Here is a 24144-nt window from a genome sequence, read left to right as displayed (position 1 = left end):
TGGTCCACAAGGGAAATTACTTTGTTGCACATAAAAGTAAACAACACAAAAAGCACAAGAAAGATAAAACAAATGAAATCAAATTGAATAAAAATAAATAATGTAATCAAAAAATGTACAGAATTAGCATTAGGCTTACAAGTTGGCAAAAACATTGTCCAAGGTGTTCGGCAATTTGACCAGTTGCATAGCAACAGCGGCATCGGGTCGAATGGCATCTCTTGTACTTGAGGGAGGGATGTAAATTCAAATGGAGCATGTCCACCCGTAGAGTCTGAATTCGGGCACAGATGTACTGAACGAGATCTCCAAAGCACTTCTCATAACACACTCCCTGTGGGTCCCATCAAGCGCACACAGTCCATCGATCCTGCTGCCGAAGACTTCACGATTCCGTTGAGGACAGATGGCACCACCGACACAAAGCTCCTTCTCTGCTCCTCCACCCCAACTCCAGCTTGGCATCCCCAGGACTTCTTCGGAGGTTTAGCAGGATTCTCAGGCTGGCCTCTAAAGCACTTTGGCCTCACTCCGGGCAGCTCAGGGGACATGGACAGCTGATAGCAGGAACAGCAGAACTCCACAGCCATAAAACAACGACACAGCCAAAAAACAAAAACAAAATAAAAACAGCACAAAAGACAAAAATGACCAAAAACCATTTTGGGTAGAAAAAAAACAACAGGTCAGACAAAAAACAACCATTAACACACTAAGAATAACTCAAAAAATATTATTCTTCACAGATCCACCGGTGACATGCAGCCAGTCTTTTAGGCACATTTTATGTTGTATTACTGTGTTTAATTTTTATATTAACTCGTCATGGCTCCATCAGGATAAGTAAACAACAGAACAGAACATCCCAGTTTTGGAGAAGTGATCCGGGCTTCAAAGACTGTGGTTCATCGTGTAAGAACATGACTGTGAAGGATGGACTCAGCAGCGTTATCCAGGAGAAGAACACTAGTTTAACGGTTATATTATGTCCAAATTTCATGTTTCTATTGATGCCTCCTGAGAACTTCATGGGTGATGACTGTCTTATTATGTGCACAACTAAAGGAGCGTTGCAACAACTGCAGCCATGGTTTTTAGTTTTTTTTTTTTTAATACTGTAAGCCAAGTAAGTTACTTGAAGTTGACTGTGTCAACAACATATTGTGTAATTAATTGATTATGTACTGGAAATGTGGTGACAAAGCAGCAGTATTCTTTGCTTGTACTGGTAACAGGTAGGTACAGGGATGGGTAACATGTCAGTAAGCGATCACACAATCATACTGTGTTTGAGATATAAACAGGACAAAACAAAAAAATATCTTAAATATCGATTTTAAAAAAATATATTATTATTATTACTTAAATATCGATTATACTATTATAATATCTTCTTAAAATACTATAATTTACATTGTAAATTATAAAAAAGATCATGCTGCACATCACCTTTATGAGATTTTCCTTCCTAACTCAAGGTCATTTATATCATCAAGTGTGACATGTACAGTATCTCACAGTATCTCTTTTTGTAAATATTTTAATATAAGTTTTCATAGAACACTGAACATATGACACTTTGATACAATGTAAAGTAGTGAGTGTCCATCTCATATAAGAGTGAAAATTTGTTGTCCTCTCAAATTAACTCAACAAATTAACTCTGCTGGCCAGGGACCAGTGGAGCAGGAGGACGCCTACAAACAGGTCAGGACTGGAGCTTGTATCGTCATCATAATGGACGCCAGTACCACCTTACACCTAGATGGCCAGGAATCGATTCCCTGCATCGTCAGTGCTGCTGCTGCTGTTAACATCTCTTCATCTGTTTGCATTTCTTTTTATGTCACCAAGTTAATATGATAAATATTTGCAGGAATTGCAGGAACATATTTTTCCTGCAGGGTTCAATATAATATCAATGATATATATTTTTTATTACTATTATTTATGTATTTGTTTTATTTTGAAGCACCATGCTGTTAGCTGCATTGATGCAGTATTTCCAGTCTAATAATGCTGTGATGGCTTGGAATAATGGAATGATCATATTACAGTCCTGCCCTAAATCACTAAAGCTTCAGCAAAGTTATGGTATTCAGCATTTGTCTAAAATAACAGAGAGAGCTGTAGTAGTATTATTAGTTTTAGTATTAGTATTATTTGTTTGCGCCAACAAATGTTTCTGTTGTTTCGGCAACCCTGTTTTAGTCAGTGGGTTAAGCTAAATAACAGAACACTTCTGTGGTTATTTCAATCCAGTTTAACTAGTTTATCCAAACTAACTAACACAATGAGGTCCTAATCAGCCAGTGCGTTTACATGCAGCGCAAGAAAATTGAATAACTGTTCTCCTCTTCCTCACTAGGTGGCGACACGTGTCTTTTCAGCGGGTTAATACCACGTTAATAAGGCCCGATTTCCGGGTTGACCTATTACGCGATATGATAAACTAGAGTCGTTCATTCGGCGGACCGGCATCTCAAACAAAAAAAAAAAAACAGACGGATAATAGTACATTTTTTAATCTTATACGTAATATTCGCGTTACTTCTGATGCAGGTAAGATCGGCGCTATCCCTCAGACGGCTCCGTTTCTCTTCTTCTTCTGCGCCCGGCTTTTTTGGACGTGTTTGTTCCGGGGTCACACGCCAGCGCATCGGTGGTGGAGCATGCGCACACGCATTATCCGACGAAAACTCCGATTCCCAATGCATTATCTGGGTGTCTCAATCGGACAATGAGAACTCCGATTTGAATCGGAGTAGCGTGTTTACATGCGCTTAAGTTCTCCTGTTAAAGTCCGATTAAGGCAATAATTCCGTTTTTTCACGTGCATGTAAACGCACTGAGTGTGAGACTCAGCCAGAGTAATGGCTCACCTGAAATCAGCTCCAGTAAAGAAAACAAAACAAATGTCATCAAGTTAGTGGTGTTTTAATAATTCACCTCCCACTTTCTACTTGTCTTTATGTGCCTATATTAGTCAAGGTTCCTGGTCCATTCTGTCCAGCTACTATCTCTTGTCTGTCAGACACTACACTAGACACTATGGCTGGACTGTTGAATCAACTGCACAAGAGAGCACAGTGAACGTGGGTCACATATTATTTACTGCAAGGAAGACAATCACAGTGCTTTCAGATTTTCCCGAAATGAGGATTTTTATTTTTAAATATTTCCGAGCTCCACACATAATATATGTATCCGACCTGTTGAGTGATCCACACACAGACAGTGATGTTGGGTTTAGTCAGAGTCCTCATGTGTCCTCACAGCTTCTCTGTTTCCATGCTGTGGATTTAAACCTATAGGAATATTGTTATGTTAATTATGAACTTAGCACCTCTCTCACAGTGCAGACACATACAGAAACAAGTTTTTCACAGCTTCAAACAATTAAAATAGATATTATTAAGGAAGAATCCATGTTTTCATATTTGGTGTAATATCACCAGCAGTTCCTCTCTTCTTGTAGATGATCAACCCAGTGAATAAAAAGGCCAGACCCACCAGCAGCTCTGCTGTCCCACCCGCCACCTTAATTCTGGTAGAACCAGTTCCCATTGGGCAGCTCATCAGTGGACGTCACGTCTGATGTCACCTCCTTTCCGTCAATGAGCCACTTCAGTCGGATGTTTTTGGGATAAAAGTTGTACGCACTGCAGGAGATTATGCCTGGTTTATCGGAGCTCGCTGCTTTACCTGACTTCACCATGACAGTGGCTCAACTGGAGGGAAATAATAAATAAATGAGGGCAGAGTAGACAATCACATGATTGGGAAAAGAAACTAAAAAGTACAGTAAAAGACCAATACTTCCTCCAACACTGACTCCAGTTCCTGATAAAAATCAATAAGGTCCTTTTATGATGCGTACGTGGACAGTCCCATTGACCCACTGAAACTCTTCCTTTCTGCCTTCTCTGCTACTAGGGGCTACATAAACCTACATAAATATAACAATGTAACGTGCAGGCTGCTATAATCTGAAGCCTTGTCAGGCTTTTAGCCGCGAGCAGCAGAATTACCTGATTTAGAAACGAAGTCAGACATTAGTGAGAGGTGGTCTTTGCACTTTGCTTCATCCCTTTTTTCTTGTTCCACAAAGTGTTTGTTTTTGTTGAATATTTCCACAATTTCCCTCGCCTTCTCCGCCTTCTAAGTTTAAGTAAGCATCTGCCGTCGAGTCAGAATGTAACAGGCAGATATATCAGTATCAGAGCTCGATGTGAAAGGGGTTATAGGCTACTGTACTTCCATTATTTTCTTCATCACAAAAATGTACACTTCACACTTTTTTATAACGCGCCCCACTTAATTTTCAGTAACGGCTTGTAACATAGACATTGTAATCAGTTAGATTACCCGTTACTGAAAAATAACGCCGACGATCATCCCGGTGATTCAAAAGGCCAGTCCCATCCGCCACCTTAATTTTCTCTGACACAGCCAGCGGATCTGAAAACACATTGTTCACAAACGCTACATTAAAGTGAAGTTGAAGAGGTGAGGTTCCTAAATGTTTGCACTGTTCGTTTGAACCCCACGTGGATCTGTTCACACTGTCTCACCCCAGTCATAAAGCTTGGGCTCCATGAAGCTGGCGTGTTCCACCATACACGTTACTTTTTCTCCAGTTCTGGGTGTAAATTCCAGGTGAGAGTGCATCTGGTACAGCCAGTTTCCATTGGACATTTTCTCTGAGGACGTTACAACAAAAGGCATCTCTTTGCCGTTTCTCAGCCACGTCACTGTGGCTAATTAGAAACAAATTAGAAAAAAATTTAATTAGAAAATAATGTCAACAAAGTGAAAATGTATCATCTAAAATAAGTTCCTGTATAAGTACTGAGCCCCCTGTCCAGAGCCTACTACTGAGAAGCCACCACCATTATAATATGGCTTTGTGTAAAAAGGCAAATTATGTGTATGATTCCATTTAGAAATAAAAATGTTTAGAATATATAAGTACTCTACGAAGGAAAAGTCAGCCACATGTTTTTATCATTTGTTGGATTTTATTTTACTACAAATAGACAATCAGATCTGTACCATCAAATAACAGCAACATCCAAATGTGTTTTTCAGTGAATTTCTAAAAGTGATGGTTAATTGGTTAGAAATACTTAATAATAATTAAATAATACACGACATCTGAAGAAATATACATAATAACAAGAAAACGAATCATACAAATACAGATCTTATGATCTATTACCAGCAATATCTAAAGTACAAATGTATGTAATTAGATTTATTCAAAGTGCTACGTTTGATGAGAAGTTAAACTGTACAATCAGGCTGAAATAAGTTGCTGGTGCTGTTAAACGAGTGGTTTATGGAGTTTTGTGATGTCAGTTAATATCTGGGTTTGTCTTATGATGCACGGATCCTTTATAGCCTTTAATTTAATCTAGAGTGTGTCAGTTTACTGTTCTTTTGTCCTCGAGATAACAAAATGCTAACGGGCTGACCTGGGTCACACAGTCTGTACCGCTGTGAGCTTCTTATGTTTCAGTGACACCAACTATGTGTGGAGTGGCAGAGAAAAACTGTATCATGGTCTGATTATTTTAACCTGTAGGAATGACTGAATGAATATTACTGTGTCGTGTTTACAACCAGCCACCACTGATTCCTTTATTAAATGAAATTATTCACAGAACCATTTACTGCACTGAGCTAATGAAAGAAAGAAGATGCTGAGTAAATACACAATCTAAATGTCCTCTAGTTAAAGCTGTGATGAAATTCATTCAGTTCTTTAGTCCTCAATTAAAGTTTACATCTAATAAAGAGAAGTTATATAACAGCTGTATCCCTCCATAAAAATGTTCAGATAGTTTCACATCTCAGCATCGGAAGCAGTTCCCTTAAACTTGTTGGCACCAACTCCCGGCCTAGAAAGAAAAAAAAATATATAAAGAGGAGCAGAATAAGTGAACTATGTTGTTTCCACACATGAACACAACAAAATTTACGCTGGAGATTACACAGAAGAGTGTGTGGGATTGCTAAATTAACACATGCGATGTGTTACAGACTATGATAGTTGGGTAAAAAGACACTTTATTGCTGGACACTTTAGACTGCAGCTGCTTACACTGGAGACCTACAGATTTAGATTCCTTTCATATCATTTCTGGTCAGTGTTATCACTTACCATTACCAGCCCTCTTGTAGACAATCAGCCCAGCAAGTAGTAAGACCAGACCTATCACCAGCACCACTGTACCAACAGCAATTTTAATACTGTCTGACTCAACCACTGGGTCTGGAAACACATCAAAACAGATGTAATGAGTTCTTCCAATCGATGCCGTCGCTCCTCACGCCTCCAGTCAATCTCTTATTTTACCCCAGTCGTAGATCTTTGGGCTCGCGAGGCTGGCGTGCTCCACCATACAGGAGATCTTCTCTCCTGCTGCGGGTGTATACTCGAGCTCTGAGTGGATCTGGTAGAACCAGTTCCCATTGGGCAGCTCATCACTGGACGTCACGTCTGATGTCACCTCCTTTCCATCAATGAGCCACGTCAGTCGGATGTTTTTGGGATAAAAGTTGTACGCACTGCAGGAGATTATGTCTGGTTTATCGGAGCTCGCTGCTTTAACTGACTTCACCCTGACGGTCGGCTCAACTGGAGGGAAATAAAACAAAACTATTTGGCAAAAATAAACATTATTTAATTACGCACCAATACACATGAATGTCTCAAACATTGTCATTAAATAATGACAATGTTAACTTTGATATTTTGACTGTTAATAGCTGCAGAAATCCTCTTTGTGTCCATTAAAGCTGATATAATCTCAGTTAATCTCAGATAACAAAAGCTTTGAACATACGGCCAATCATAGTGAGTTCCTGCTCACATCTGTACGGTATTTGTTTTCTCTCACTGATCGCCTAGTGTGTTTTCACCATTGACAGACAGATATTTTAACCAAAAACATCTGAAAGTCACTATTCACTACCTGAAGCATTTAGTAACTAAACAGTCTGATATTTACCTCAGTAGCTGATAAAAAAAAACAAAGCAAAAAAAAAACAGGCAGATCAATAGATACATTTACTATACTAGACAAAAAGATCAAACTAATGATTTAATAGGTAAAATTTCTGGCCTAAAAATCAAGTTGCTGCCAAAAAATGGTAAATGTTGACGGCTCATCCTGCAGGTGGGGGCATATAATCATTTTGTAGCCAATAAAACACTCTCATATTTCTATGTCCCACCATGTTAGGACCAATCTCAACCCAGTGTGCTTTTTTACTTTCTATATATTGATCTATTTTTGCCAGAAACACTTTCATGCAATATGCGCAAGCAAATACCCCTCACATGGACAATTCACTGGTTATAGTGATGACAACATTTGGAGATTTACAAATCTCCAAATTACAAATTTGGAGATCTGCAAATCCCACAAATAAAAGAGGAGACTCGTAAATAAGAAAAGAAATAATAATAAAATTCCTTAAAAAAAAAAAATCTTCACTAAAAAATTACATCACTTCAAAAAAGTTCCTAAAAGGACTCAAATGCAAGATGCTGGGAGCCAATGAGAAGAAACCGTAGTGAGTGAACTTGAGCTGATAAATAAAGTAGCATGTAAGAGCTGACAAAGAATGTAGAAACATCCTGAGGAAACCAAGGTTGGACAAATAGTACGACTTAAAAGGCTAGAGAACATAATAAAGTAGTTCTACAAACAGGGACTCCTGACAAGTGTGGCCCAAGGCATACAAGGACAATTCACATGGAGGATGAATGAACTTTCCAAACAGAGAAGCTGACAACTAACACGCAACTCAAATAAATGAGGGCAGAGTAGACGATCACATGATTGGGCAGAGAAACTAAAAAGTAAACTAAAAGACCAATACTTCCTCCAACACTGACTCCAGTTCCCCATAAAATTCAATAAGGTCCTTTTATGATGCATACGTGGACAGTCCCATTGATCAACTGAAACTCTTCCCTTCTGCCTTCTCTGCTACTAGGGGTTACGTAAACCTACATAAATATAACAATGTAACGTGCAGGCTGCTGTAAAATGAAGCCTTGTCAAGCTTTTAGCCGCGAGCAGTAGAATTACCTGATTTTGAAACGAAGTCAGTCATTAGTGAGAGGTGGTCTTTGCACTTTGCTTCATTCTCTTTTGTTTGTTCCATAAACCCTTCGGTTTTGTTTAGTAAGTCCATATATTCCTGCCCTTTCTCCGTGAAGCTGACGTACTGTCCCACAGAGCTGTTAAACTGGCCCAGTAACACCTTATCAATGAATAGTTGCTGGAGGTAAATGTAATCAGTGTTTGAAGTGAACTGGCAGCGCACCAAAACGTATCCAAAGAAAGCATCTGAAACAGAAAGAAGACAAGTGTAAGGTGATGTAGAAACGTTCTTGTTCAAGTTATATTGTTAAGACATGTTTTTGTTTTTAAAAGTGTAATAATATGCAGTCGATGTTTTATTTTTTTATAATTTGTAAAAAAGTGCCCTAGAGAAAGAGGTCTATGCATGGGATGTGAGTAATAGTGACATTAGGAGCATGAGAAAATATGAATGCATACATATTGTACTTTATTCTTCTTGACTTGTTTTTTCCCAAACTTTAGATGAGTTAAGAGTTCTTTCATTGTGCATAACCTGTTTGTCTGGACTGATTGGCTGGCGATGCTTTCCGAGCAGAGAGTCAAACGTCAGCGGTTATGGAAAATAACCAAGAGAGCTGTTTATTTAACTGGGTTTTCATTTCGGAGGCTGTTGTTTTTTATGCCATTGTGTGGTAGCTGCACATGTTTCTATTATTTTGACAGCCCTGTTTTAATCAGTGACCTAGAGACTAAATAACAGACTCAATGCAGTTTTACAGCCACACAGACTATATTCTTCAAAATGATCATGCAGCTGAATTACTTTATGCTGTTTCAACATAAAGTTAACATCATAACAGTCATGAAAGGGGATTTAACACAAGATAATCTTTTATTAAACCCAGTTTAGGGGCATCTGTTACAGATGCAGAGGTCATTGGTTGCAGAGGGGATGTAGTAACACACAGGATCAGTACAAGACTAAGTATGTAGAGTACAAAAGAGAGTACAAATAAAAAATGTAGTTTTTAAGTGGGCCAAATGTTCCTGAAGTACAAAGACCTAGAAAAAAAGTATATATGCACAGAGAAGATAAAGCACATTAAGAAAGTGGTGTGACTTTAGGCTTAGTCCAGGACTGCACTAGTGTACCCAAGAAAACAACAAAAGGAACACAAATAGTGTACATCTGGTGCAAAACTGTGCTAAAGGTGCTGAACTACTAATGCCAACCCATCTGTTGATAATCAGGGTATTTTATCTATTAACTGTAGAGTCAAACTAATTAAAGATATTGTCAGGATGTACAGTAGCTCTCCACTATACTGCATATGTGTATTTACTTCAGTTGAAGGGAAAACAATGGTTCAATGCAACTTTAGTCACTGTTAATTTACCCACTGAAGGAGTCACCTTAACTATAATGTGCGCATTTGTAATAAATACACATCAAACTTGGTGCAGATGATACTGTGGAATATGGAAATGTCACATTCAATTTAAATGCAGTCGACGTAGTAGACTAATCGAAGCACATGATGCGTCCTGACTGAAATCGTTCACCGTGACAAACAGACATGTCATGATCGATCATTATCAACAGCTTCATTAACTCCTGTGTTCAGACTGCGACACAATTAAACGGCGACAGACAGACAGTGTTTACGTTAAGTTACTTACGTGCGCTCGTAAATGACAGGAGGAGAAACAAAAAGCCGTGAAGACGCATGGCGACAGCGTGAAAGACAAATAAAAAAAAAACTACTTTGAGGAAGTAAATTAACAGATGTCTCTCTCAGTTTCATTTAGGAGGCGTGGTTGGACAAACCGCTGAATTTACGCTGTGGGTCATTGGCCACTTTAACCTCTAATAACACTTTTATTTTGTCGAATCAGAGGCGGGAGACAGTTGCAAGAAAAAACGCCAGTGAAGGTGATAAAAAAGATTATGATTTGATCTCAGTGTTGGTGTCTTGAGGTTAGTAACATTCTTTATCATACATGATTGACTGAATGTCTGATTTGTTTCATTTCATTTCATTTCATTCTCTGGTCACATCATTAGGTACACTAATGGACAGGAATGCATTATAATAAAACAGTCCTGCACTAAATCCCAATATGTCTGTTCTTGGACTGAGCACCTGAGAAAACAAGCACAGGGAGAACATGCAAACACCACACTGTGAAATGAAGGCATCATGTTTGTTTTTATCAAATGTTTATTCTTAAACCTATAGCTGTGCGGAAAAAAAAAATGAATAGAGTGGAAATACTTAAAACACTAAAAATAAATAATCAGAATGAGCTTTATTGGCAAATTATGTCAAATTACTACCACGATGCATATAATGCACACAAAGAATTACAATTCAGTTTTATATATAAACAAACAATATATTAATATGACTACAGAATTAAGAACTCAATAGTCCCAACATTTTCTAATATTAACATAATATTCACAATAAGTCTTGTTACAGCATAATGTACTAAACAATGCTGCAAATCAGAAAAGGCACCATAACAGGAGAGAATAAAATTCCCCCTTTAAAATACAAGGTCCTATTGTAGTCACAGGGTAAATATAAAACACTTCTCATCATAAAAAGTTGATAAAAGAAGCTGCAGATGATAACCACTGCTTATGTAATCAGTTAAATATAATCTAGCATATGACCTGTTCATCCCACATAAAAACATTGCTGATGATTGGTTTTCCTTTTATATGGTACTATTGTGTGCACATTTGTAACATTTAAATATTGATTAATTCACTCCTTCTTTGAGAACTTAGTCAACAGATGTTAGTGTCGTGTTCGAGAGTTCGCTCGTTTTCTGTAACTGCTTGTCCTCTGGAGGGTCGTGGATGGAGACTGTTTCAGCTGATGGATTTGAACCCAAAACCTTCAGGCTGCAAAACATCAGCTCAGTGGGTTTTTATACCATTACTGATGTCTGTATTCCATTTAGCTGACCTACAGCCTTGGTTCAGTGTTGTGCATGTTGGTTCACTACACGGGTTTTCTGGGATAATCAATGGAACAAAGCCACTGTTAACGTTAGCAGCTCCACCTGTGCTTTCCCCACTAACATGAGTCTGTTGCTGCCTTCAAATGGAACTTGTGCACTTGTGGTTACAGGATGTGATGTTGCTTGTTGCTTCAAGTGGTAGCATTTGTCATAGGTCCTGGGAACATCGCTGGAAGGTGACATTTTCCTCTGACATATTATAAGACTAGAAATAAACTGTAGTTCTGGTGTGATGTCACCTGCTACCAAGGTGAATGGAGGAGGAAAAGAAGTTGTCAAGAATAGTTGTATTAGTCTGGCACGTTAGCCTTCATCTGGGTAATCCTATATTCTAAGATAACAAAGAAAGCTTGTGAACTCAAAACACTACGAAAATATCATGAGAACAAGGTCAGATTGTAGCATTCACCACCTTGTATGTTAACATTTTCAATTAGTACAGCGTTGGGACGAGTTTCTTGATACTTACAGAGATACTGACGTGTGTGTAAGTTATATATTATTCATTTATGTCTGAGGAAAATGTTAATGTCTCCAACATGTCCCCAACAGCCACATCATGCCTTTATATTCCTACATTCCATTGAAAAGTTGCTCAGCCATTAGCTGGTTAGATGCCGTCAGCCGCCTTGAAGCGGTCTCGTAACTCATGTCTGATGTAAGCACTTGAAATCGAGTTATTGTAAACACAAGCTGGTGAAGTTCATTTGAAGACAGCAAATATGTCTGCTGTGGAATAAGTCTTCTCTATTCTATTTTGAATGAAACATAGTTAAATAACCACTGGGTGCCTGAGCTAACGCAACCATACTGCTCTCCCAAAATTATGTTTGTACGATCACTTCTAGCGTGTTGTGTATAATCTCTTTAAGAGCAACAATCATTTTCTCTGGAGTCCCTTGACAAGGAAAAATGTTCCAGCTGCGACGGCCAGTAAACCTACAGTCACAGCCACTCCACAGTAAACATCCAGTCCATGACCGCGATGACTGAGCTCAGGTTCTGTGGAGGAGTGAAAGAAAATATAAATCATCACATGCTGGAAAATATTTTACAGCAAACACTTTTTAGAATTCATATGTGAAAACCTCCATCTGACAGCATATTTTCAAACAACTGACTTGGGTCGTCTGAAAGAATCCTGGGCACCGTGTATACAACTGAACTATTGTCAAAATCCACGTACAAGATCTCTTCAGAGTCCAGTTCATATTGTATGTTAATTGTAAAACATCTAATGTCAATGAAAAACACACATTCGTACTATTGAACAGTAGAGATTATGATAACAAAATCAGAAGCATTTTATTGTTTAGAATTTATTTAGAATGTGTCACAAGTGCAACAAAATGGTCAAAATCAGTCAGAGAGAGGGCCACAATTAAGAAATCTCTGTGTTAGCCCTGAGATGGACTGGAGACCTGTCCTGGGTGTACCCCACCTCTTGCCCGATGATGGCTGGGATAGACTCCAGCTCCCCCCATGACCCTCAAGTGTTTATAGAAAATGAGAATGATATGATGACTTTAAACTACAGCTGTCTGATAAAGATATAATAGTGTTCCTATCTGAAATAGAAGGATAAATAAATAGAGAGTGGAAATACTTAAAACACTAAAAATAAATAATCAGAATGAGCTTTATTGGCAAATTATGTCAAATTACTACCATGATGCATATAATGCACAGAAAGAATTACAATTCAGTTTTATATATAAACAAACAATATATTAATATGATTGAAAACTCAATAGTCCCAACATGTTCTAATAATACAATATTCACAACAAGTGTTGTTACAGCATAATGTACTAAACAATGCTGCAAACCAGAAAAGGCACCATAAAATGACAGAATAAAATTCCCCCTTTAAAATACAAGGCCCTATAATAGTCACAGGGTAAATATAAAACACTTCTCATCATAAAAAGTTGTATCAAAAGAAGCTGCAGATGATAGCCACTGCTTATGTGTTCAGTTAAATATAATCTAGCATATGACCTGTTCATCCCACATAAAAACATAGCTGATGATTGGTTTTCCTTTTATATGGTACTATTGTGTGCACATTCGTAACATTTAAGTATTGATTAATTCACTCCTTCTTTGAGAACTTAGTCAACAGATGTTTTTATTAGTGTCGTGTTCGAGAGTCTTGGATCAATTATTTCCTCTGCAGCCCTTGACAAGCAAAAATGTTCCAGCTGCGATGCCCAGTAAACCTACAGTCACAGCCACTCCACAGTAAACATCCAGTCCATGACCGCGATGACTGAGCTCAGGTTCTGTGGAGGAGTGAAAGAAAATATAAATCATCACACAATGGAAAATATTTTACAGGAAACACTTTTTAGAATTCAAGAGGATAAGATAATAACCCCAGATTCTTGTTAGAGGCTTCTCTAGTGCTGTGTGTTCGACGGTACAGCTGTAAATATCTCCCTCCCTCGGTGTGAACGTCAGAGTAGAGAACTGGTAGAAGGTTCGATCTTCGTTGGAATAAAATCGACTGCGTGACACTCCCTCGGAGACAGGAAGACCGTTCTTGGTCCAGCTGACTTTAATGGCAGGTGGGAAGAAATTGTTGACAAAGCATATGAGGCTGTTTTCAACTCCTGCCTCAACTTCATCTGCAGGGTAGAGGATGCTCTCAGGTGGGTCTATGGAGAGTCACAAACAAGATGTGAAAACCTCCATCTGACAGTTATATTGAAGCTAACGCAGCATGCAGTGAGCGTCATTTACCTTCAACTTCTGTTGGATTTCCGTCCAGTAGTATGTAGGATATCAGAGCTGCTGGACAAAACCTCTTGGCTTTCACAGCATTTTCGTACACGTGCATATTTTCAAACAACTGACTTGGGTCTTCTGAAAAAATCCTGGGCACAGTGTATACAACTGAACGACTTTCAAAATCCACGTACAAGATCTCTTCAGAGTCCAATTCATATTGTATGTTAATTGTGCCATCTAGAAAGCATCCTATGACATATTTAATTTCATGGTTAACTGGAAAAAAACAGAAGGGGGAAAATGATTAACAATAGATACAAGCATACAAAAAAGACACTGGGACAGGAAAGAAGAGAGCAGAATATTAACCATTCTTTTCCAAACTGCATTGTCACAATATAAAAAAATAAGTTACGAGTTACTTTTTCATCATGCTAGAACAATGGAGTGAATTAGAAATCGCTCTTACATTGTGAGAAAGCACAGAAGTTGTTGATCATCAGGACTGCGATGAAGAGCTTCATGTTTGAGCCGCCAGTTGTCTTTATTTGGAGACTCTTGCTCTGCAGAGAGCGTGAACACAACAATTCTAATCTCAGTTGCCGGGAACTCACACAGTCACACATCTGACCTAGTCTTGAGCACAACAAGTCTCTGGTTAGTCTCTGGTGAATCATTTTACCTGCAGGTCTGCGGGTTGTCAGTGAAGTTTCACTGCTATAAAAGTTAATAAATCATCCCTACATGTTACGGCTAAACTGTTTTGCAGTTTTGCGTCTACATGAAGAATTTTCAAGAAATACATTGCCTCTCGACATTATCCTACAATATCCTATTTGTGGTACGAACCATCAAGGCTATTTGCTTCTTTTGTGAATATGCACAAACGTGTAGTTCAGTGTCACCAACCTTTTTGAAGCTGAAAGCTACTTCAAGGGTAGCCAGTAATAAAGTAATAAAGTAAAGGGCTAAAGTGTCAAGTCAACCTATTCAAGCCATCAAATCTCTGACTTATCTATCTTTCTTGACTGCGCTGTATGAATGAGCACATTTGTAGCATTTTGTTTAAAGCCACACGTTTCCTTTTTTTACAAATTAACATATTTTTGAGCAAATCATAAACATTGTCCTATGTCTGTACAAAAAGACATGTTTTTCTTTTGGTGGTCAAACCCACGTATACAAAGAAAGATGGCCATTGGTCTCGGGCATGAAAAAAACACAAACAAAACACACACACACACACACACACACACACTCATATTCAGTACTGCCATGTTCATGTACATTAATGCAAGTGTTACTGATATACTGGAAAAGCAAAAGCAACACAGTCAAATAGAATTGTTAGAGGGCGACAAGTGCTGTTTTTAGAACATACCCTGCAGGCGATAGAACTGTTAAGCAACAAAAAATGGACAAAAAGCTTGAGACGTCCTTTATAGAGATGAAAAATAGTTCCAAGTCTTGTGCTGCTACTTTGTAGAGAATAACTTGATCCAAACGCACGTCTCTCTAATGTTAAATCAAATTTGTTTCTGTTTGATAAGACAGTGATCGATTCTTACCACGACGAAGGTTTGCATCCACTAGGTTGCACACGTGAGATTCATTAAACTGAATCAGGATATAGAACCTTTCCTAAAAGCAGAAGTGTCTTAATAATAATGAACGATTCTCACGTGGTTTCCTTTTTACCAGAGAATAATCAGTTACACAACAAACTGTACAGTGTACTTTCATAGCTCTGACAGATGTGTTGAAGGCATGCCTATCCATGATAAACAAGTTTTCTCTTATTGCTGATATTGCCTAAACATGTATTTTCTGATGACCTGTAGATCCCCAGAAGTCAGCGCCATCCCTGAACGCAGCATCCAGTCCTGATCATGTCCATGGGTCAAAACTGTGCCTGAACAAGCTTTAGTTCAAAAGTGGCTCAAGCAAAACCTCATGTTTGTAAGTTTAAACACCTTATAATGTGTTAAGGTATTGACGTTTACTTACATTTGTGTCATTAATGTCATTAATCCCAATTAATCTCTTGTATGTTTGACCTTTGAACTACAGACCAGTGTGCCATACGTTCAGAGTTTGACATCAATAAGGAGAGATCAAGTGGAAATGTAGAATGAACATGTATTATGAAAGGTATTTCTGATGAGCGATGGTGTCATGGAGCTAAATATCTGACAATATTGAACGGCCCCTCTAGAGTCTGGATGTTACTGGTGGTGGAGCAGCTGAAGAAAACCTCTAGGATGAAGAGGAGGACGAGGAGGAGGACTGAGGAGGGCTGCATGACAGACGTCTGAAGGCATAGTGTCAGATTTACAACGAATTTAAAGCATGGAGACTGAGGATTGATTGATATGTTTAAAAAAATTAATTGCGTGTTAGTTTAGGAAGCAATACGATTGACAAAATAATTTTACATCCTCCTCATCTTTAATATCATCATACATTTTTAATTTAGACTTTTATCATTTACGCACACAGACCTGAAAACTTGAGCCTCATGTTTCCTCAACTTGATCATTCTGAGGTTGTGCAATGATCTCCTCATTTAACACTCTTTGTCCACCTAGAAACACTGATTACCAGTCAGTCTCTCTTGTGTTGAACCTGTGTAAAATCAGCTTGAAGTTTTTGTATCAGTGGAGAAGGGAAGGTCCAACAGGCCGTTAAGACCATCGAGGACAAGGAGGAGGAGAAAGGAAAAGCTGAGCCAGTATTTCCTATGCTGTGATGTGCATCTTTTGTGAACCAATCAGTCGTGGCCTAAACCATGACTGAAGCTGGGAACAGAGATTTGTGTACATTCATCAATTTCTTGTGTGTTAAAAAAAAAAAATGGTGAAAAGCTGTGACACATTTTGGCCACTTGGGGGAAGTAGAACAACGTCTGACACTTATTGTTTTAAAGTCCTTACATTGAAGGTTGGCACACAGTTCCTCGTTTATACATATTATGCACAGATACACAGATACAAGCCTTTAAGATGCTGGAAACTGAGAATATTTTTTATCAAGGTCTTTTTTTTGATTTCCAGATACTTTATGTTTCAAAGATAAACACAAAAAACTTCTGTCCATCTCTTCCTCCATATACTGGCCCATTACAAATATACAAATAAACTGTCACTGATTTACAAACGTGTTCCTGTACACAGAATTTTTTAAAAATAAACTAAACACATTTAAGCATCTACTGTACATGACAAGCAGTCCAGTAGCTTCAGTTGTATTCTCTTCCCACAGGCATCTCTGACTTAAAGCGTGTCGTCTGGATATAAAACCTGTAGAACAGATAAACAAACTTTTATACCAAAAATACCAACAAAGAGAAGAGAAGAAAATCACTAAATGTTGACACGTACCTCAGTCGTTGGCACCGACGTCCGCCCTGCAAAAACAAAACAAAAAAACCCTCAATTTATAAACAGGTCAAATAGGAACCTGTTAATTTGGCTAAACTACATTCATTAAATGAAGAATTCCAGACTTAGTTAATCAGAATAAATCAGAATAAATCTCTCACCGGCAGATTTCTTTTTGTAGTAAATCAGCCCACCAACTGAAAACACCAGACCCAGCAGCAGGCCTGCAGCCCCAACAGAGATCTTATTCACCGCTGAATCAGGCAATGGGTCTGACAACAGATTTATGACAAGCAATGATTAGATTCATACATTATATGTCCATTATTATTCATGTTCATGTTATTTATGTCAGAACAGCAGGGAGCCAGGCTTTGAAATAAAATTACAAAAATCACAAACTCTCTTCCTGCATGACAGTTTGTTACTAACATGTTTAAAGTTTTATTACAAGTCATGACATTTGGGCATTTGAAGACTTCCGCGTAGACAGGCAACCACACTAATAAGTTCAGTCTTTGTATCGATAATCTTTGAAGACATTAATTAGCAACTAAACCTGTGAAAGATACCGTACATAGTAAAATGAAAAGCACAATATATTTCACCACTGTGTGCACATTCTTACCCCAGTTAGTAACCTTGGGCTCCATGAGGCTGGCGTGCTCCACCATACAGGATATCCTTTCTCCAGGTGTAGGTGTGTACTCCAGATAGGAGTGGATCTGGTAGAGCCAGTTCCCATTGGGCAGCTCATCCGTGGACGACACATCAGAAGTAACCTTTTTTCCATTTCTCAGCCACGTCACTGTGATTTGTTTAGGATAAAAATCGTACACACTGCAGACGAGCATGCCTGGATGTTTGTAGCTTGTTTCCTTGGCCGACGTCAGTCGTATGTAGGGCTGGACTAGAAGGAAAAAGCCCAAGACAGAAAATGCTGCATAAAATGTCACATCTTTACTCACAGGATTTGCAATTATATTAAATTACACTATATAGCCTTTTATGATTCATTCATATGGTTTATACGACTTGAAAATACAAATAATAAGTGTAATTCCCTTAAGGTTGTTCTTAGTATGGTCTGTTATCATCACCTGGCCGCATGAGGTTGTTATAAGCTTGTGGGACATTTTTCTTGCAAACCTCCAGTTTCCACAGCTCATCTATCAGAAAAGCTGGTCGGCTGTTGAGCTCATCTGCAATTTTTTTTGTTTCCTCCGTGTAACCAATCGCTTTCCCCAAAGTGCTGTTGTACTGGAGTAACAACATCTTGTTGAAGTAGTACTGCTCCAGGTACACAGCATCGTGAGCATCGTAGGAACTAAACTGGCAACGGTTCAACCCGATGCCATAGAGAGCACCTGAAAAACAAGTGCCAAAAGTTAATATGGAAAGCCAGTTGTAGTTTAATACTACATTTGCTAACTAAGTAAGTTATTCTTGACGCTATTTCGTCTACAATGTTACTTACCTTCCGTTGATAACACCAAAAGAAACAAAGGAAAAGTGTAGAAGCTATGAGCACAAGACATGTTGTCAGGCAAATATGAGAGACGTGACTGAAGTTCTAACCGCGAAAACAATGCTGTAATTGCATCTGAGCTGTGAGCAACAATGAGGAAGTGCAGCTGCAGATTTGTAAACAACAGTTTTTCCTATGCATGTGTGGTATTCCCCTAACACTTTGTTTCCCATGCCTTGTCGTCATCACGAGTAATATGACCTTCCCTCTGATTTGCATACGAGCTACACAGGTCTGCTACAGCGTTATGGCCACTGACAGGAGAAGTAAATTACACTGATAATTTTGTAACAATACAATGTTCTGCTGAAACTTTTAGACTGGGCAACTAAGACATGTGCCACCCACCCAAAGCTGCAAGCTGAGCAAATACTATAAACCCTCCAACCAGAGGGCTCCCACCACAGTTACTGTAACATGCAGCTACTGCAGTGATTCACAATATCCAGCATAAATCAGTGTGTTCCTTTTCCCAAACCTGAAAGTAAATATTAAGAGATGTTGCCACTTGATTCAGTCAGGCAGTTAAGTCCTGTCCCTGTTGGTAAAAAAATACCTACGTCCAATATAGTTTTCAATATATAGGCGATGTTCTAAATGTTGCAGTAATGTTCCCACCTATAAGCTTCTCAGTAACATTCGAAGATTGATGGGAATGTTGTCATTTCTGTAGCTAAGATAAGTAGCGTCAAAAAATAAGTGTTAGCCTACTAGATCAAAATCATAATAAATGTTTTATGTTGTCCTGATGCTTTGGATGTGAAGTAAGACATGCTGTTTGCTTTTTTAAATCTCCCTTGGATCAGTAGTTTTTAAACTTTACAGATTTAGCTGCTAAGTCCATTTCTCACAATCAACAATCCACAGCAATTTTTAACCTCCTGTTGGCTTTGTTTACAAGATATTTGAGACCTCTGCCTCCAAAAACACTGGCTAATAGCAAGAGGTTATGACAGCTAATTTAATCCACTGTGGTAACACTGGCACAGTTAGCTAGTTAGTTTTTATGTTTGGTTGCTTGTTTTCAGCATTCTCCTATGGGAATGGAGACACACATGGCATGTTGGCATGTCCAATTGTTGTGAAAGCGTAATAGGAAACTATTTTGGGCCAAAACATAATGGCCACCTGTCCCGAACTTACACCATATTAAGTAGATTGTGTGAATGGGGGTCAAGAAGAGGTAGGAAGTGCAAACAAAGACATACACAGACGTCTCATGTTTTAGTGACATAACTTGCCCAAGAAAGTCCAGGCGATGAGGGGGAGTAACAATGTTTCATTTAACCAAGTTAAAAGTCAGAAACAGAGATGTAAAACAGCAGTTTATTAAAACAAAAACAACAACAACAACAACAACAACAAAAAGAATCCAACACCCTATGGAAGAAGAAAAATAAAAAGATACACGGCAGCCTGCTGCAACTTTAGACCCAAACTTTTGCTCTATACCCTTCTTGAGCACATGTGTACAGGTGTGCTCATGTTTTAACATGTCTGACATGAAGAAGAATAAAAGACAGAAAAAACAAACATGTAGTCTTTTATGTGGGTTGGTAATTATGATGACTTTATTGTTCTGTGTCCTGCTGAAAAACACTGTGACAGATGAAATGAATATACACGTCACCGTCACCGTCTGCTACAAGAAAAATAGTTAACAAACCTGTAGTGAAAGCAAAAGAAATGCACTGTATGTACATTATTCATGGTACCATCCCTTGACAATTAAAAATACTCCAGTAGCAAACCCCAACACGCCCAGACTCAGGCCCACTCCACAGAAAATGTCTGGTCCAAGACTTTTGACGGCCTCAACTTCTGTAGTGGAAATTAAAGAGAATATAAATCATTATACGGAAAGTGAAACACTTCATTTTCAGTTTTAAGTACCTTTGTAAGAAAATATTCACCCCAGATTCTTGTTCTGGGCGTCTCCAGCGCTGAGTGCTCCACAGTACAGCTGTAAACGTCGCCCTCGCTCGGCGTGAACGTCAGAGTTGAGAACTGGCGGAAGGTTTGATCGTCATTGGGGTAATATCGACTGAGTGACGTCCCCTCTGAAACTGGCTGGTCATTTTTGGTCCAGCTGACTTTGATTGAAGGTGGGTAGAAATGATTTACGAAGCAGACGAGTCTGTTTTCATCTCCCAGCTCAACGTCTCCAGAGGGGAAGAGGAAAGTCTCAGGAGGGTCTAAAGTGGTTTGAAAGACAATACAGTAGAAAATAATTCATCAGGAATCTATCGATCATGTCACCACATCACAGACACTTATGCTGTTAACTTACCTTTTACTTCTTGTGGGTAATCTTCTTTCACTTGAGTGCCTGCTGTTAATTCCAAACATGATTTCTTGCTGTTCACAGCGTCTGTAAAGATACTCAAATCCACCAACACCTGACTTGGATCCGGATTAATAGACGTTGGTACAGTGTATACGACTTCCTTACTTAGGAAATCCACATATAAAATCTCCTCACCATCAAACTCATACTGTGCCTCAGCCGTGCCATTCACAAAGCAGCCCACAACATACATTAGTTCATGGGGAACTGAAAAACAATGCAATGGATATAAATAGATCAGAACAAAAAGTGTATATACAGTCTTATCAATTTATTTTTTCTTTCAGGCATTTGAAGATTTTCCATAAGTGAAATAGGATAAGAGAGTAGTTGGCCTACTATTATTAATTAATTGTTAGATTACCAGCCGTGCTTACCTTGTGAGAAGGCACAGAAAGTGTTGAGGATCAGGATTACAGCAACAGATGAGCACTTCATGTTGGACGGATTTACAGATCCTTGATTCACAGACAAAACAGGGAAATTCACAGACAAATCAAGCACAAAACTGAACGAAAAACTGGAGGGAAAAAATGGAATATATTATTAAATTAACAACTATTAAACTCCACAGATAAGCCCACAAGCAAAATACAAGTAATGCATTAGGTAGAGAAGAGAGCTCTAACACAGCTTCTGTATTTTGTCAGTGTGGATATCAAAAAAACAAACAGTCTAACCAGTTTTGGAGCTAAAACATTTGTGATCTTGCGGAGTAGCTACACTACCAGACAAAACTTTGGACACACCTTCTCAGTGAATTGAATGAGAAGGTGTGTCCAAACCTTTGACTATTGAGAGTGCAGCATTCGTTCACAGGAAAGGCGAATGCAGTGGAGGTCTGATGTGAGGCCATGGGCAGAGTGGACTGGAACAACTCGTGAGGTTGTGGTTATGACGTAGGAAGTAATCTAGACGATGAATTGTGACTTTCCTTTTTTGAGGTTGTGAATACCACAAGAGGGTCATGCATACGAAATGTACTTGGGAACATTGTAATGACAGAAACATTCACATTACCTGTTATTAATTAATTTATTTTTTAAATAATAATTTTTTATTATTATTATTATTATTATTATTTTGAAACAGTGCAGGCCATTAATGTTGAGACTGTTTTTTTTTTTTTTTTTTTTTTTTTAATGGATCAAATTAATAGTTTTCAAGTTAGAGCCAGGGGCTAAACATAAATGAAGGAAAATTGAAATTGAAATAGCTTAATCCATGATAAATATAAAAGCAGTGATGGAGGTTTATCAGGGGGAGTCCCTTCTTCACTTTATCATTTATCTGCTGTTTGAACAAAGAACATTCCTCATCATCCGACTCTACAACAGTGTTGGTGGTCAATGAATTCATCATGTCCTTGGTGTAAAAAATAACTTGACAAAAATAATATGACTTGAAAATAAAAAATGAAAATAAAATAATATGACGCTTTTTTATTTTTTATTTTTTCAAGCACAGCTGCCATACTAGTAGCATGTGAATAAAAAAAATGAGCACCAACCGGTTTTGGGGTATTTTTCTTACTGAGTATATAAATAGAGCTTTATCAGGTGCTAAGAAATGTACACGATGAAAAGGGGGAAATATCAGGTCTCCATTACAAGATTTTCCCGCATCATTAACACTGGTTGGCATGAAGAGAAGGAGGAAATGAAATCCAAAGCAACTACAAAGAATAAAGATTGTCCACTTTAGAATAAGCCACTATAATTGAAAACCCTCCTATTAAAAAAACAAAAAGCAAAGATAGGAGTAAAAAGTCATGATAACAGCAATGTGAGGTAAATAATATTTTGCAGGTCTAATGTTTACTATGTGTTTACTATCTTAGTTCATCATATTCACTGCTAACTTTTGCTAATGAAACACAAAGTATAAAGATTATGCAGGTGTCAGTGTTGTTTTGACAGTAAAACAAGGATCCCATCAACGTGTATTAATGCTTTCACTTGGCAAAGGGTAAAAATGCAGCTGATCTTCAGTGGTCAGCACATAAAAAAAACGTTGTGATGTGAGAACATGAATGTGTGCACCAACCTTTACGGCATTACTTAGAGACATATTTCTATTGTTCTTTTGCAGGTCTTATACAAGGAAACAAATAGACGGACAAACATTGCTTCTGTTGAAAACACCTGAAGCAGCATGGAGGAAGTAAAAAAGCTGTGAGCATGAGCCAACTTGCCATAGAAATAAAATCGATTTGACAGAGAGTGTTCAGGATCAGGATTACAGCAACAGATGAGCACTTCATGTCGAAGCTGCAGGTGGTCATTACTGAAAGAAGACTCCAGTCGCATGTTTAAATAAAGCGCAAACCTATAGCAGGGAAATACTGGAGAAAACTGTTATATGTTTTTAAATAAACAACAATTAAACTGTACAGAAAAACCCACGAGCAAAAGATAATATGTTGAATAATACATTAGTTAGAGAAGATCAATGTGGATATGAAAAAGAAGTCCAACTGGTTTTTCTGATCTTCATGGTATGTAAATAAAGCTTTAAACGCCTTCAAGGATGCTCTATTTATTTATTCTTCAGTGCATTTTCCATTGCGTGAGTTTCTAGTATCATTTATTTTGGTTGAGAAGGAGGAAATAAAAAATTTAAGGAGGGACCCAACACCAGGTTACATACCAAAGAGTGCAACATTTATTTATAGGAAAGGTGAGTGCAGCAGGTGCAAGAAGGGACAAGAAGGAAGAGACCTTGGGCAGAGTGAGGAGCCTGCTAGGTGCCTTCAATCAACCACAAGAGGTAGAACATGTTAAACACAAAGACACAAAACAGACACAAGAAATCAACTAAACAGGAGATGATTGGTAACGATCCATAAAAGATAAGAGCCATGATAGCACAACTGTTAGGTAAACACTAGTTTTTACAAATTTCCCCATCATAGTTCAGTGTATTGGCTGCTAACATCGCTAACTAAACACAAAATCACAGCGGAGGATTAATGGGATGTCATGAGCTTCACAAGGCAACAACAAAGTATCAAACACGTGA

The 24144-nt window shown here is 38.3% G+C and overlaps 3 protein-coding genes across 3 annotated transcripts; all 3 read right to left on the bottom strand.

Annotated features, from left to right (window-relative positions):
• Window positions 1–5001: 5001 nt before the first annotated feature.
• Window positions 5002–9889, bottom strand: LOC125015784 (H-2 class II histocompatibility antigen, E-S beta chain-like). The gene is made up of 5 exons (XM_047597740.1): window positions 9783–9889; window positions 8106–8366; window positions 6362–6643; window positions 6167–6277; window positions 5002–5903 (listed from the first exon to the last, which is right to left on the bottom strand). The coding sequence occupies exons 1-5, from the start codon at window positions 9829–9831 to the stop codon at window positions 5839–5841; spliced, it is 768 nt and encodes a 255-aa protein (XP_047453696.1). The 5' UTR covers window positions 9832–9889; the 3' UTR covers window positions 5002–5838.
• Window positions 9890–12756: 2867 nt separating this feature from the next.
• LOC125016032 lies at window positions 12757–21806 on the bottom strand. The gene is made up of 15 exons (XM_047598197.1): window positions 21501–21806; window positions 21067–21330; window positions 20690–20971; window positions 20492–20597; window positions 18726–18769; window positions 18349–18615; window positions 17877–18158; window positions 17410–17520; window positions 17249–17274; window positions 15250–15265; window positions 15173–15179; window positions 14338–14585; window positions 13881–14144; window positions 13514–13795; window positions 12757–13420 (listed from the first exon to the last, which is right to left on the bottom strand). Exons 1-15 carry the CDS (start codon window positions 21559–21561, stop codon window positions 13296–13298), a joined length of 2385 nt encoding a protein of 794 aa, XP_047454153.1. The 5' UTR covers window positions 21562–21806; the 3' UTR covers window positions 12757–13295.
• LOC125015783 (rano class II histocompatibility antigen, A beta chain-like) lies at window positions 16316–18825 on the bottom strand. Its single transcript, XM_047597739.1, has 6 exons — window positions 18726–18825; window positions 18349–18615; window positions 17877–18158; window positions 17410–17520; window positions 17249–17274; window positions 16316–17167 (listed from the first exon to the last, which is right to left on the bottom strand). The coding sequence occupies exons 1-6, from the start codon at window positions 18784–18786 to the stop codon at window positions 17141–17143; spliced, it is 774 nt and encodes a 257-aa protein (XP_047453695.1). The 5' UTR covers window positions 18787–18825; the 3' UTR covers window positions 16316–17140.
• Window positions 21807–24144: the final 2338 nt, after the last annotated feature.

The sequence above is a fragment of the Mugil cephalus genome, chromosome 11 (assembly GCF_022458985.1).
Source record: "Mugil cephalus isolate CIBA_MC_2020 chromosome 11, CIBA_Mcephalus_1.1, whole genome shotgun sequence".
In the NCBI taxonomy this organism is placed as follows: Eukaryota; Metazoa; Chordata; class Actinopteri; order Mugiliformes; family Mugilidae; genus Mugil; species Mugil cephalus.
Note: the sequence above shows the minus strand (reverse complement) of the source record. Positions and strands in the feature narration are given on the sequence as shown.